The 15,579-nt window shown below is 44.8% G+C and overlaps 1 protein-coding gene across 2 annotated transcripts in view; it reads right to left on the bottom strand.

Moving 5' to 3' along the window:
* DCAF5 (DDB1 and CUL4 associated factor 5) overlaps positions 1 to 8,841 on the bottom strand; it is a 74,451-nt gene extending 65,610 nt beyond the window's left edge. Inside the window, exon 1 of one of the 2 annotated variants that reach the window (XM_074148793.1) lies at positions 8,609 to 8,841. In XM_074148793.1, coding sequence (XP_074004894.1) covers positions 8,609 to 8,822 — 214 coding nt within the window. In that variant the 5' untranslated portion in view covers positions 8,823 to 8,841. The remainder of the gene's footprint in view (positions 1 to 8,608) is intronic. The other variant, XM_074148794.1, reaches the window with a different exon arrangement.
* Between the last annotated feature and the right edge of the window lie 6,738 nt (positions 8,842 to 15,579).

Here is a 15,579-nt window from a genome sequence, read left to right as displayed (position 1 = left end):
AAAGTTGCCACAACCTTTTTTTTTTAATAAGTTCCTATACCTTACTACCTGTTTCCTCTGCCTCCAGCTAAGAAACAACTTTTCCTACTGAATCCAGATGTCTCTCTTCCCAGACACGCGACTTTGGTACAAAGGGCCCCACTATTGAGTATCCACTACAGCAGTTTGAGAACTATGTTTGCCTTTGTGGTGGCACATGTTCCATGGTTCAGGAGCTTTTAAATGCTCCCCACATTCATGCAATTCTGTCCCTTCTGTGTCTACATATTGCCTTGCACATACTCGTCTTTGAGAACTTTTACACTCCAGTTTCATGCCTCAGTTTTATTCCTCTCATACCGCACTGAGACAGAAATGTTTAATAAAATGCTAACGTTAACTGCATTGGAAGTATGTTCCGTTCTAACTCCAATTCAGCTACTCCAGAAATACTTCTGATTTAAGGCCAGTTTCACCAGGAAGAAAAAGCCCTACCAACGCGTCCAACCACAGAGGAGGATTTGTGGCAGAAAGACACTTTACCAGTCTCAGCATCCTCACGTAAGAGAGCAAGAAGTGTTACAAGCAAATGTACCCAAGAAAAGGCAAGCCTTATGTGACTGAAACCAGGAGAGGTGCAAACCAGCAAATGCAATCTCCACTACCAAAACCCGACTCTTCAAAGTCAGAGGGAAGAAAAGTACACACATATGGACAGGGAGACAGCAAAGAAAATGTGAATATGTAGACCTTTTACACCCTGTAGAAAGGAACCATGATTCATCAGACACATGCATGCACATTATGCAACATAAGTTGTAAGTCTGAGAACTTTAGGAAACTCCAGGCCTATAGCACTCATTCTGTACAGTTGATTAGTGAATGCGGATTAAGATGCTTTCAATTTGCGGTGGATTTATAGAGCACATACACCAATTCTACAACAGGTAAAGCAGAAGCCACTCAACACTTTTCAAAAAGCAGTGGACCCACTGCACAAACTCATGATAACTCCACAACGCTCCCTAAAAGAGAGTAACTGTGTATGGCAAAGGTATGCTCTTGACATGATATAGAGCGTATACCAACAGCAACAGCTTTACTACACATCTGGGAAACCTGGATATATGGCCTCATACGAAAATACCTTACCCACCAAGGCTCCATACGTGGATTTTCTAGAAAATGAAGCCCCACATAAAGTCTTGAATTTGTAATTTTTCATCAGTTCATGGTACCACAAGTAATGTTTGACATCTATGCAGTGGAAATAGCTTCACTTCTATCTTATTTTGCATGACCGACAATTTGAAAAGTAAAAGTTTGTGTGACACAGCTAAGAATCGTACAATGCCATTCTACAGTTACATTTCAGAAAGGAACCACATTTCAAAAGATTTAATTGGTCAAGTACTTCAGTGTTCATTATGGGTCAAACCTGCTTTTACACTCAAAATCAAATTGAGACAGGAAGAGAAGTCAGACCAAATAAGTATTTGTGGTCAGAGGGGCTGGAAATTTTATCACTTTCCCATGTTACTTTTGATGTAGAGAAGAGCAATATTCCAATTTATTATTTTTTTTTTTCACAAGCACACATGAATGAAAAATACATAAACACATATTTCTTCCCTGCCCCAAGTTACTGGAATACTTTGCTAATGCTTTGGGCCCTCTGACTAAAGTTGAAGAGAAGGCAAGTAATACAACCTACCTAAAAAGAAAGCTTGCATTTCAAATCTTGGGATAGTTATCCTGAAGTAGATTAAGTAGACAAACATTTTGTGTTCACCCTGGACAATCTTCTAGCTCCTGTGGACCAAAGTGGACCTCCTAAAAGAATTAAAAGTGTCTTGTCTTCTTCCCAGTTTGCCTGCTTCAGAATGGTTTCTGATTGCTGCCTACCTCAAGATTTGAGGGGGCAGAGGGGAAAGAAGGGCTCCCCCCAAAAAAAGTTCTTTCTTTTGTTTTGGCTAGGTGAGGTTTCTTTGGTGGGTTTTGGGTTGTTTGTTTTGTTGGTTTGTTTTGTGGGGGGGGTTTTGTTGGTTTTTTTGTTGGTGTTTTTTTTTTTTTTTAAGTACCACAGACAAGCATTATAGGTAGAATATGCCTATTCTAGATGACTGAACAGGTCCCAAATGACTCAGCATGGCATACACTTCAGCACAAACAGTTCACTGCCTCCACAGTTCCTAAACCAAAGCATTCTAGTTTTGCCCTGCTTTTGGACTAGTTCCTCCCCAAAAAAGTTTCCTGATCTGGTTATCTTCTAAATAAGTAATCACTAAATTTATACACAATTAAATTTGGAAGAAGAGTTTACCTTACAGTTACAATGGTCTACCTGTAGTCCAGGACTGTTCTTGTTAGTCCTAAAATGGTTCGAAGGGGGCCAGAACATACCTTTGCCAAAAGCAAATCTAGTCTAAACAGTACCCCCATAGCTCATGAAACACGCTTGAGCTCTTGTGTGCTAATAGAAGTACTTCAAAATCATATCAGACAGGACCTGAAAACTGCAGTTTTAAAGTGCATGAACCTTGCTGATTCCAGACAAAGCTCAAGACTGCTACTCCTGTCTCCCATATAGCGGGTCCAGTCACTGAAGAACCTACATGGCAAGTGGGAAACGCTTCTAAATCATAACATAAAAGATTAATCTTATCGCTTGTGTCTACTTGAGAAGTTGCACGAATCACAGAAAGTGGGATCAGACTGTATTTCAAGAAGTTGACCACTTAGTTGACCCCGGCCGTGGACAAAAGACCAGACTGCATGAAAGTTATTCCCAGATGTGTGTCTAGTTTGTTCTTGAAAACACATCACTGAGGTAGATTTCACACCCTCCTTAGGCAGCCTATTTCAGTGCTTCATTATCCTTTCCATTAGGCAGATTATCCTAGTATCTAGCCCAAGGATGCAGTTTGACGTTACATATAATCCCACTCCCCCATGCCATGTGCTCTTGCTATTTTCCCTCCCATTGAATTGAGTGGTGATGAAGCCAGAGGGGGAGTAGGGTAAAGAAGTTCACCTGACAGAAAATCAACTGTCAGACAACCAACGTCTCCCTCCCTATTCCTGCCCCCTGTTCAGATGCTTCCATCATACCAGCTGTAAGAGTACCACATTACAAACAACAGAGAGGAGATATAAGTGAATAAACTACAGGATGAAGGGGAAGTGTAAGATCAGGTAGCATCCTTAAATCTTTTTTCTATAATTTAAGGCCATTTCTTTGTCCTATTCCCAGTGGACAAAGAAGAGATTACAACTTTATGTAATAATAATTAAAAACACTTTTATGCAGCTTATGACCTGCATCTCTACTCAGCTTTTCTTTCTGTAGACTAAATGGACCCCTTCTTTCAGTCTTTCATTCTCCTAGACCTCTGACCATTCTTCATACCCAATTCCGAACTTCCTCTAGTTCGGCCACATCTTTCTCAAACTACAGTGGCCCAAAATTGCACACAGAGCTCCATTTGAGGCCCCACAGCATCAAATAAAGCAGGATTACTTCATATGCTTTCATGTTTGATGATATTTATTTTGTGATCTGCTATTACATTTGGATCCTCTTCTACATGACTATGGTCTAGTCTCCTTAGTGCATTTGTAGAGTTGACCATTTTTATTCAGGTGCTGTAGTTTGCACTTGTCCCTGTCAAAACACATGACATTTGATTTTCCAGGTAGTGTCTCTTAATTAACTTTGAATTCATCTCGTAACCTCTGAAATTATTGCTGTCTTTCCTGGTATCACCTTCAAATTTTATAACTTCTTAGACACTAATGAAAGCGTGTAGTAATTGGACCTAAGATCCCTCCTCATACAGAATTCTGCTTGATACAAAGAGACTAAGATCAAGACTGCCCCTCTTTTAAAACACACTTGATAGACAATCCCCTTACTTCAGAAGAAATATTCCACTACCTTTGCTAAAGTCACCTCATTCCCCTGTTTTAGGCTCATACTTCTTCAGATTTACATGGCAATCAAATGACAGACTGATTTCCGGTACTTTGCTGCATCCCTACAAATTTATGATCATAGAAGAGGTATTCATTTTTGCATTAGCTGATGAGGGTTTCCCCCTGAGAAAAGAAGGCGAGAAAAAGAACATATGCATGGATTAAGTAAGTCTCAGATTACAGTACTTCCCAGAAGTTATCTTGCAAGTGCAGTTCAAAGTAGGGAAAAAAAAGTGGGAGGTTCTGATAAAGATACTCATGTTTGTAAGAGATAGCAGGCATGAAAAATGACAGTCAGATAAACAAATAGGAAAACATATCCACCAAACTTCAGGATGGGAGAAAGAAAGTCTACAATACAGACTAAGTAAAAATGATTTTTAAGAAGTTCAATTGCAGAAGGAGATGCTTGGCATATCTGAGGGAAAAAGTCAGTTGCCTATCATCGCATGGTGAATGTTATTTCCACGCACGGACAGTCATGTGTTTCTCAAACTGTTGACAGAAAAATAGCACCGCCTAGTATATAAAGTGTTGCAAGGACACATTATGTCCAATTAAAACTTTCAACTCCATCCAGCAGCTAGTTTTAACTAATTTCAGCCCACTTACACATTTCTAATACGTTAAGCTTTCCTTTTCCCTTGTGTCATTCTACAGACAGGTCTTTTCTACTTGTCACATCGCATCTTCTCCAATGTATCCACCTCCTCCTTTCATTTCTCTCCTCTCGTTTTTCTTTAATTCTTGTTCTTATGCCTGTCTCCTCTTCTAGCACTCCTGCCCCAAAACATTAGTGTCTCTCCCCCTCTCTAAAGTGACACTGTCGAGTTCCACACTGGTACAGCAAAAGCCTATAAACTGGCCCCCAATCCAACTTGTTGACTTCAACATTTTTACTTGAAAAAGTGGCTAGGAACAAAATTAATTACCATTAAATGTGTAATCTCCAACACAAGATCTAGAGAAGTTAAGATAGCAAAAAGCTTCAAACATGCTTTCAAAAGGCCTGCTGAGTCTTGTCTACACTGAAGTTCTCTCCAAAATCCTAACTGGAAAACTATCTGGAACTGTAATATAAACCTTGTTTAAGCAGTTTGAAATGTTTACTGAAACAGTAATCATTAGCCTTACAGACTTGCTTCTGGGAGATACGTCCAAAACAAAACAACAAAAAAAGTGGGACACATACCCCCAAAAAAAGCATTCCAGCCAAGACTGATGAGAACAGCACTAATTGGGATGCAGGCTAGCATCTAAATGGCATCAGTATAGCCACTATGAATGCGCTGTATCAGTTGTACTTAAAACAGCTCTAATAAGGTCTAAGTTGTTAACAAGTCAATTAGCTGAAGCAGACTTCTCTAGGTTAAGAATATACATATTACCTAAGACTGAACAACTGAAAAGACTGCTTGTGCTCTCCCGTTTCACACACTCCAAAATCCCCGTTAACTCTCTCAGCTGCTATAAGCGCAGATGGAAGCATCTAACATCTCATCCTTACCTCAGCACACTGACTATTTTGAGGGAGGAGAGACCCACATGCCATCTATTCTAAGGCTTTATCTGCATTTGGAAGTCTTCTGAAGCAAGTCTTCTAGAAAACTTCAGATTAGAGTCAGCTTATACCCTTCCTTTATCTTTCATCTGAGCTCTCCTTTTCACTGTTTTGTCCTGCTTTTGCTATTTCTCAGTTTCAAGATTAAGTATGACCTTAAAAAAAAAGGAGTGTTTTGAGTGTAATTTTAATAAGGCCTGGGCTTATAATGGCATGAAATCTAACAGAGTATCCATCAATCTTTTGCCTTTTAATTTCTTACTCTTGACTGAAGAACAAAGCACCTGCCTGCTGTTGCTACGTCACATAAAGCAGTCTAGATCTTACGGCCACAGATAACGTAAAACTTTTTGTTAAAAACAGTTACCATAATTAGAATTCTTCATATTCTCAGGGCATCAGTACAAGGTCAGACTTAAGGTAGTCTGTTATTAATTACCCCAAAGTTGTGCACTGTTAACACATATAACTTGAGCATTCTCTTCCCACCCCTGCCTTTTTTTTTTCTTAACTTGCTTCCTAGTCATTTAATGAAATTTAGGAGAGTAGAACTCTAGTACCATTTATCTTCTATATAGAGAGGAAAAGCTTACCCCCTTTAAACATTCTGCAGCTTTACAAGGAGTTAGGAAATTGAAAACTAGACATAGTTTGAAAGCCTTCCTTTTACATACACTTCTTTAGATATCCACTTTATGGGAAATCTGCCTCTGTTCTCTCACTGCACCTATCTTGACTCAGGCAGTTTGGACAAAATTGATTCTTAAAAGTCCCTTCCAGCCCTCAACTTTTTATGCTTCTACCTTAAAAAATGGATGTCAACATAAGCCAGCACATTGATGGTATGACAAGACCTGAAGTGTCTCCTGAGCCTTTCTTGAGCAAGAGCGGAAAATACTGATGGTGTTTCCACCACTTACTATGGAAAATAAAAAAGCAACAACAGATGCACTTGAGTTCTCTGTAGCACTTTATAAGTAGAAATACATAGCTCTACTTAATATTGGAGAAGGACCAGTACCAACCAGCATGCCAACTCTAGCACATCTGTGAACTTTAGAATAGATGCATCAGCATTCCCTTCCAACACACACGTGTGTATATACATATACACGTGTATATAAATATATGTATATTCACAAGATACATGGATGTGTATCTCCAAAGCTGCATGTGAACATTGATAAAAGAATCCCTATTAGTAATACTGAGATCTGAAATCACCAGACTTACATTTTTAAGTTTCTTGAGGTAAGAAAGTTAAATTTAGGAAGGTGTCAGTGTATCAGCTTCCACTCTATGTTTATAAGGTGTTTTTAGTCTCCCCTTGCTTAAAGGTAACCAAACAGCCATAATAACTTTTTATTGAATCCCCGTGTTATTTCTGGAGTTATTACCAATACCTTTGTGTAACAGAGCCAGCCTCTGCCCAGACACCACGGCAAGGCAATGGGCAACCCGCTCAGCCATGCTCCCACCACCTTCCTCAGCAGCCCCTGTAGCTATTTACAGCCCACCAGAGGGTGGCCAGGCACACCCGAGACCCTCTCGCCCCTTCTCCAGCTGGTAACCATGCCATTAGCCCCTCGCAAACGCAGAGACCACTCCACACAAAGCTACCACGGCCCCATGCCAGGGAGCCCTGCAATTCCCCCGAGGGCCGTTGCCCCACACGACGGGGCAGGGGCCCTGCCCGCGGCAGCCCGGCCCCGGGGAAGGGCAGGGCAGGGGAAGGTGAGGCCGTTCCCTCCCGCCCGCTTTCCCGGAGGGCGTGGGGTGGCCCGGACGCGATGCCCCCCGCCCGCGGCCTGCAGTGGACACCGCGCTCAGTGGCCAGGCCGTCCGCGGGGCGGCCCCTCCCGGGCTGGCAGCCCCCCTCCCCGCCGCCTCGAAGGGCTCAGCCCCCTCGCAGCCCAGTGCGGGGCTACCCGGCGCGGCGGGAGCGGAGCGCGGCTGCCCCTCCAGGCCCGAGCCCTCGGGGCGCCGCGCCGTGCCCCGCCGCGGGCGGGATAGGCCCTCGATTCCCCGGCCTGTCGCTAAGAGCCGCCCGAGGAGAGCGCGGCCTGCAGCGCCCGGCCAGGCCCCGGCCTGAAGTTGCCTCCTTCCCCCGCCGCCCCTCCGAGCCCGGAGGCGGAGAAGGAGGAAGAGGCACCTGCGCCAAGCGCTGCCGGGGTGGGGGCGGGCGGGCAGCCGGCCGCGGAGCCCCGCAGCCCCTCCCCGGCGGCGAGGGAAGAGGGGGGGGTGCAGAGCCGTCCCCCATCCCCGGTGTCGCAGCTAATGTCAAGCCCTCGCCTCCCTTCTACCTGACAGCATCCCCCCACCCCCATGGCTCCCTCAGCCCCGGGCAGGCAACGGAGGGGGGAGGGAGGCTTGAACCCAAAAAACATCACCACGGAAATAATCCCCCCCCTCCAAAGGCGCCGTGCAAGGGGAGGAAGGAGGAGGAACAAAACAAAACCCCGCTCCCCTCCCCCCAAAAGAAGACGGGAGGGAGGGTCCCAAAGTGACCAGTCCTTAAATTAAACCGATCCGGACACTTAGCGGGGCTGCAGACCTCTTCTTCCCCCCCCCCCTCCCCCCTCCGCCCCCGCGGCAAAACTCCCGCCCGCCCCCCGGCTGAGACCCCCGTCCCCCGGGGGAGCCGGCCCGGGGCAGGGCGCTGACAAATGTCACCGGGCACCCACAATGCACGCCGCGGGGTTATCTCCCCTCCCTCTTCGTCCCTCCCTCCCCCCAAAAATAATAAAATCCCCTTTTAAGGGGCAAACAACGCGAGCCCAGCAAATAAAGGGGCACCCCCGGCTTCCACCCCCCGCGCCCTGGAAACACTCTCGTAAAAACTTTGTCCGGGGCTCCCTCCCCCTCCCCAATAATAGTAGAATTTAAAACCTGTCAACCATTTTAGGTCTCTACTTGGGAAACATTATTCCCGGGCACCGGTGGGTTTGAGGAATGAGTCGGAGCGCCGCCGCGGCTCCCCTTCCCCCGGGCCGCGGGGGAGGCGGCCGAGGGAGAGGAGGAGGAGGAGGAAGAAGGTGCTTTCTGGGGAGGGGGTGGCGGGAGGGGGCGAGGGAGGGGGAGCGTCGGTTTTACCTGAGACCAGCCACTGGCCTCCATTGTTGGAGAATTCAATGGCATTGACACAGCCGAAGTGGCCCAGGAGGTCCTTCTTGTAGAGGTTCCTGCAGCCCCGCAGGCGTCTCCGCTGGAAGTCCTGGGTGAGCAGGGGGTCCCCCTCCAAGCCCCGCTGGGACAGGAACCCCACCACCGACCGCATGCTGCCCCCCCGGCCGCCTCTCCTCTTCATCCTGCCGCCTGCGCCGCTCCCCGCCGCTCCTTCCCCCGCCGCCCCTTCCCCCGCCGCCGCCTCCCCTCCCCCGCTTCCCCCCTTGTTATGGTTATGATGATTTTTCTTTAGCCAGCCATGGCAGAGAGGTGTTAGACACTCCGCCGCTTCCTGATCCCGCTGGCTCCTCCCCGCTCCCCTCAGCAGCTGATCCTCAGCTGCAGCCCGCGCCTCCCGGCCCGGCTCTAACGTCGCGCCGCCGCTTTTTAACTCCCTCCTGTAGCGGCGCAGGGAGGCGGTGGGGGGGACACCGATAAATTCGCCGCTCCGAGGACCCGCGGCGGGACGTTTCCCGCCGCCGCGGCCCGCCTGAGGGGCGGCCCGGCCCGACCCGCCTGAGGGGGGGCCTGCCGCCGCCAACGGCCCCGAGGTGGCGGCGGGCGGGCAGGTGCCGCTGCTGCGAGCGGGCCGTCGTCGTGCCCGATGGAGGGTGAAGGGGAAGGGACCTCTCCGGAGCCACAGCCGGAACATGAGGAAAAAATTACCCCGAGCGCCTCCCGTTTGCAGTGGGGTTTGCCTGCTCCGTACGTGGTGAGCAGTCTCTGGGGGGTTTCCAAATGCGAGGTCTTGATTTTTTTTATTTTTTTTTTTTCTTTATTTTTCTTTAAGATGGTTTTTGCGGGGCTCGCTGAGGTTTTAGCGCTTGCTCTCTCCTGCTCCCACTCCAGCAGTGCTGGAAACAGGAGTTGCCCCTTCTCCAGGGAGTAAGTAGACCTCTCTGGGCTTAGCCCCAGAAGACTGCCAGAAGTGCTGGTGAATTTTCTTCTCTTCTTACCTTTCAGTACCAACAAAACCCCAAGAGGCAGCCGGCTGAACAGGTGGAACTGCTCTGTGCTGCCCTTCGCTGCTTTAGGACACCCTAACCTGTGCGTTTGTGGGGGAAAAAATATACCTTTTGCCTTTCGCAGGACCCTGTCCCACACATGTAATGCCCGGGACCGTGTAAGGCACCGGAGCATCGCTGGAGGAGGAACAGTGTGCAGCCCCCAGCCCCACATGGCAGTGCCAGGCCATGGGCTCCCTGCGAACAAGGTGAGCGGTCCCGGACCTCCAGCTTGGAACTCCCAGGTCTGCACTTCCCCACAGGCGCAGGTGAACTGGCACCTGTACTTAGGGACTAAGGTACAGTTTTCGGAAGGTGAGGAATTGGCCTGACAGTCCTGGCCTCCTCTGTGGGGAACAGCATCTGCCGGGAATTAGGAGTCCTCAAACTTTAAAACAAACAAGTGAAAATCCTTCCTGACATAAACTGTTGTGTGACAATGTTACTGGGTACTGTGAGACTGCTGCCATGTTCCAGTGACAGCTTTTCAGTAGAAATTGAAATTACAGAAAGTCAGTTAACTACTTTGGGTAAGTACTTAACTGACTTTTTTCTTGGCTAAGATTATAGGAAGAACATGAAATCCTACGAACCGTGCTTTTTGGTTGACAACACTTACTTTTAACATGTAACAAAAGAAAACAAACTTTTCACTTCTAGTCAGAATAAAAAAAATGTAATAACATGTAAAAAAGAACAGTAAAAACATTTCTTACATTTCAATTCTTCATATAACTTCTTTTTTTCTGTATGTGTTATTTGTAAGTATAAATATCAGAACTTAAATAAAGGTATAATAATTTGAGAGGAATATCCAGGCACAGTCTGTTAACTGTTTTCTGTTGGAATGATAATTCAAATTGTTACTATTGAAGTGAAAGCCAAGAACACTAAATCTCTTCTGTATCTGAGAATGGAGATTTTTTTTCTAGTTACCGTTGTCGATGGCCAGCTCTTGCTATGTAACGTGTATAGTAAACTTCAGCATAGAGAGGCAAAGACCCTGACCCTCATGATTTGTGTTTATTACCTTAGCTTCAGACACAGGTAAATTGCAGTGGTATAAATCATATTTTATAGCTCTTTTGCTTGCATGCCATTAAATTCTGTGCCATTACAATTATATCAGAAACTGTTGCTCACTTCTGAATTCCCAACATAGGTAAGTGGCATTACACTCTTCTAGCTATACTAAACTGACTCCATCAGTTTTTATTCCATTCTCTCCTTTATAATTTCCATACAACTCATACCACTATATGATCTGAGAGCCTTCCAGAAATACGTTACAGAATCACAGAATCATAGAATGGTTTGGGTTGGAAAGGACCTTAAAGATCATCTTGTTCCAACCCCCCTTCCATAGGCAGGGACACCTCCCACGAGACTAGGTTGCTCAAAGCCCCATCCAGCCTGGTCTTGAACACTTCCAGGGATGGGGCATCTACAACCTGGTTGTAGGTATCTTTGGTTTCTGTATTGAAATAAATAGGTGTAGGAGCCTTCCATTTGAAATGCAACACAATAAAATCTCGGTGTTTTTTCTTCATATTCTGGATCCCATTTCTAGGAAAGTTCTCTACTTCCATGGACAAATAGAAGTAAAATTATTTCCTAAACCTCCAGTTCTAAGATGTTCAGGAGAGATTTAACTGTGTTGTTTTTTTTTTTAAATCACATTTGTAAGCAGTCAGAAAGAAGATACTGTGTTGTCAGAATTTGAAAGAAACGTAATAGAAGACTGCCAATCTTTTCTGCTAAATGCAATATCCTCTCACATGACCATATAGGTTAAAAAAAAAAAGGTATTGGTAAACATTCTTTTTGCTGTCTGGTTCCTTTGTTTGAATTAATTTTGAAAATATGTAACACCTAAGAAAATTATAATGACCTATACTGGTAACATTTTCCTTTGAAAATAATGTGTTGCTATGTTAATGCCCAAATTCTATAATCTCTCCAAAACGCATACGCTATTGGCCTGAGTCATGCTGAAGTAGTGTCAGTGAAGCACCTTTTTTTGATTTAATAGGAACCTTCCTCAGCTTGGGATGGAACTGAGGTGTGGACAGGACTTTATGAAACCGATTGGTGTTCATCGAGTTACTGTTTCGTTGGAGGTGTTGGGGCGCAGGGTGCTGTACTGAGACTGTATGTCACAGGACAAACTGGATTGAGTCTGGCCAGGCTCACTGGGCACAGTAAGTCAGGTTCTCTTTGTAAGCACTGCTTGAGCAGCTTAATTCTGTAGGATGTTTATAGTCTCCTCTGTGCCTCAAAAGCAGCATGAAATAAAGCACAAAAAATGTTTTGACTGGAATTTCAACAAATAGGCAATAGAGAGGAGGAGTGAACCGGAAAGGAAATGGGAGATAATGAACAGGGCGGTGACTTTCTGTAGAGGCTCTTGGAAATGAAGATGAGTAAATAAATGTTTGATGCAATACAGAAGAGGGAACTAGCAGAATGCTTCAAACAGAGAAGTGTTGTGGTCAGAATAATGATCTACATAAACAATCTTGGGTTGTGGTTTCAGGGTTGCTAATTCCAGGGCTATGCACAGTCCAGTCTCCCAGCAGTACTAAGTTGATCTGGATCAGGTGTGGCCATGGTTTTACGTTGGTCTCACATTAGCTTCTGCCCATGCTGTGGAGTTTTTGTTCAGCCTCTGGAAGGATTGACAATAACCGATCTGGTTTTAACATCTGCTGGTACAAAATTATCCCTTCAACATTTTTTCTGAACAAATTTGAATTGGCAGAATGAGTTAAACTGTATTAGTGTTTTCCACTTGATGGCTGTAGCGTATTTGATCATTAATAGGAGGCCTACAGTCAGCTTTACCCTGTTGTCAGATCATGGCATTTACAGCAGTTAATGGCTGTTGTGTTACGAGTTGTGTTGGTTAATGCTAGAGGGAGGGGTGTCGGGGGTAGTCTAGTTATGCAAGCAAAAGACCTAAACAAGGGTCTTAGTTGTATGGATGGATCAAAGGACTTTGTCTTAGAGATGCCATGTAGAAGAAGTCTAAAATTTAGATGTACCTTGAGTGCTAGGATCCACAGAAAGGCTTCAGTCAGAGCTGATAATTGACATACAGCTTTAGTGGCAGATAGACTGGTGATGTTGTACACAGATATGCACAAAGAAGACAGTAAGAGGCCTTTTGGTGAAGAGGAAGAACCATGTTCTAGCTCTGCTGAGCTTTACTTTCCTGCTAGTCATACATAGAGAAGAGAAAAAGCCTATGATTTGAGTTTGGATAAAGGGAGATAGCTCTGGGGAAAGGAGCAGATCTGTAAATCATCTGCAGAGGGATGTTAGCTGTATTTGTATTTCAGATGAGATAACTCGCAGATAATGTGGGAGGATAAAAGGAGAAGACCAAGGATACAGCTCTCTGAGAGCATGAGGGGAATCTGTCAAAGAACACTTGGAAGGAAGGGTTAAACAGGTAAAAGGAAAAGATTTTGAGTGAAGCATGGTTGATTGTGTCAGGTCAGAGAGGATGGGCTTTAAACACTTTTTTTTTTTTTTTTTTTTTTTGAGCTCTGTTGAACCTTTAAATGGCTTTGGTTAATCCAGAGTGGAAATGGAGAAGTCTGGGCACTGACAGATGTCTATGGAGTGAGTCTAGAGGTGAAACAGAGAGAGGCCAGTTATTAGAGAGGGAAGTGGGGGTGGGTTGAGGCATTAATTTATTTATTTATACTGTTTTCCTTTTTTGAGGAGAAATAGAAGCAAAAGAAGAGTGAACCAAGAAGATGATGTCATATTTTATACATTTTTTTTTGTTAATAATTTTACTCGTGGAGTTTATTCCCTCTAGTGGAAATTAGATGGCTTCTGGGCTTTTCTCCTTTTGCTTACTGATTTCACAGGTGGGAAGAACAAGCATTCTTCTCTCAAATGTCATCCCTTGGGGCTGTTCAGCTAAAGATTTAGCTTTAACGTGCAGCTGAGCCCATCTAATGACTTGTGGCTGCTGAAAGGCGGCGTTATTCTTCATGGGTATGTGTTCTGACCCTTTTTGTACTGATGCCACTCATTGGACCTGTTTATCTACTGGTTTACTGAGTTCATTTGGCTCATGGAAGTGTCCTGTTGAGTGCCAAAATCAGCACAGGCTAGTCAGGAGTGCCCATCTGGGAGCGGAGGTTCTGGAGATGGGGGATGTCTCCTTCTCAGCAGCCTTGAACTCTGAGGTCAATTTAGTGTGCCTTCTGCAACTGAACCACTAGGGTAAGTTAAGCAGCTCTTCAAGAAACAGAATTGTGAAATTCCTCTCTACATAATCCATGAAAGAGTTGGCAATTAATGAATAAATATGTTGATGATGATGAATGTTAATATAACTCATCCTCATGGGATCAATCTGGCAGCTCACACCTCTGAGAGCAGTTTTTTCAGGTTCTTTGCAAAACCTGCAAACTCTGGCAGATCCCTGCAGTGAGTTACCACTGATTCATCTTTTGGCTTGGGATGTAGTTTCACTGAGATGTGGCTCTATGGTAAGCTAATTCAAGGTGTTAAACCAGAAGAAAGCTATTTTTCACTGTGCTAGCTTTCTGCTCGCTGAATTCCTTGAATCAAACTGGCACCAGTGTTTGCAGAAGTGAGGCAGTAGAAGAATTCCTACAGGTACAACGGATAAGCAGAACTGCCTTTTCAACAGGAGCTAAACCTTCTATCCACCTTGTTGCAGTGTCTAACTCCACCTCTAGGATGTGGCTTCACAGTTGAGTGAAACTGATCTCATTCTGACTTTTTGATGAAAGAAACTGTCCTACTGCCTCCCTGGTATCAGCCCTGTTAAAACAAACCCTGCTCAAAATGACTTGTAATATGTAGTCATGGGGTTACTAGCATCGACATGAGGAAGATAAATCACATTAGGAGTTGAAATGTGAGTTTTGGCTTTCTTCTGTAGCTTGGGATGGGGCCCCAAATAGCGATACTAATGAGCTAGTGGGGACTGCATGCAGCGCTCTGCTCATTGTCTGCTAACAGCAATTTGAGTCTTGACTGGAGCCTCTTTCCTTTGATACTCCACAATCATTGATTTTCCTTTGAACACTGAGTCATTTACCCTAGTGTTCTCCCTGTTAAAGGATGAGCTAATGTGATTATAAAAATATTATTTTTTTTTTTCTGTGATCAGCAGAACAAGCGAAGCCTGGTTTCCTGTGGGCTTGTGCTGATGTGGCACTGCTGTGTGGATTCTCTTATGTATATTAAGCAGTGTGTGCACATGCTTGCCATTTTATCAGTGACCACTTTATTAGGATGTTTCATTGATTTGGTTTCCATTTCACAGAAGTTACCTTTGTACAAATTTAGATGGAATTGGGCAATGGCTTAAACATGCTTTTTTGGCAAGGAAAGGGGGGAAGAAAGGGGGACCCCCAGGCAGAAACATCAACAGACAGAGTAATTGCATAAGCCTTCTTTCCTTAGGAAATCAGGCTAAAAATTAGTCTTTTGACAGAGACCTCCGCAGAGACCTCAGATCAGGCTACAGAAAGAGAAAGAAAAGTAAATCTTGCTGTTTACCGTGTAAAGGCTTCCAGTTACCTGCTGCAACAGGTTTTTCACGAGTAAGACTAAGCCAGCGGTTGGTGTTCACTCACTTGGTTATCTTCTCATCTTCAGCAATGTCCCCATCTGGCAGTTGCTTTCACTTACTTTTAATTTTACTTTATACTTGAATGAATGGCCACGTAGGCAGTAAGACAAGCTGTTAAAGAGACTTGTGGTTTACGGGACTCTGTTTATGTCAGTGATGCCATGAAAAATAAAGGCTTTAGATGCGGCCAATGATACAATCCTGTTACTGTAGAAAAGCTAGACTTGAGTGTTCCACTATATAGCATCTTCTCTCTGAGACTTTCACTG

The sequence above is a fragment of the Numenius arquata genome, chromosome 6 (genome assembly GCF_964106895.1).
Source record: "Numenius arquata chromosome 6, bNumArq3.hap1.1, whole genome shotgun sequence".
NCBI lineage: Eukaryota > Metazoa > Chordata > Aves > Charadriiformes > Scolopacidae > Numenius > Numenius arquata.
The sequence above is the reverse complement of the archived record's forward strand: the minus strand, read 5'-3'. Positions and strand labels throughout refer to the sequence as shown.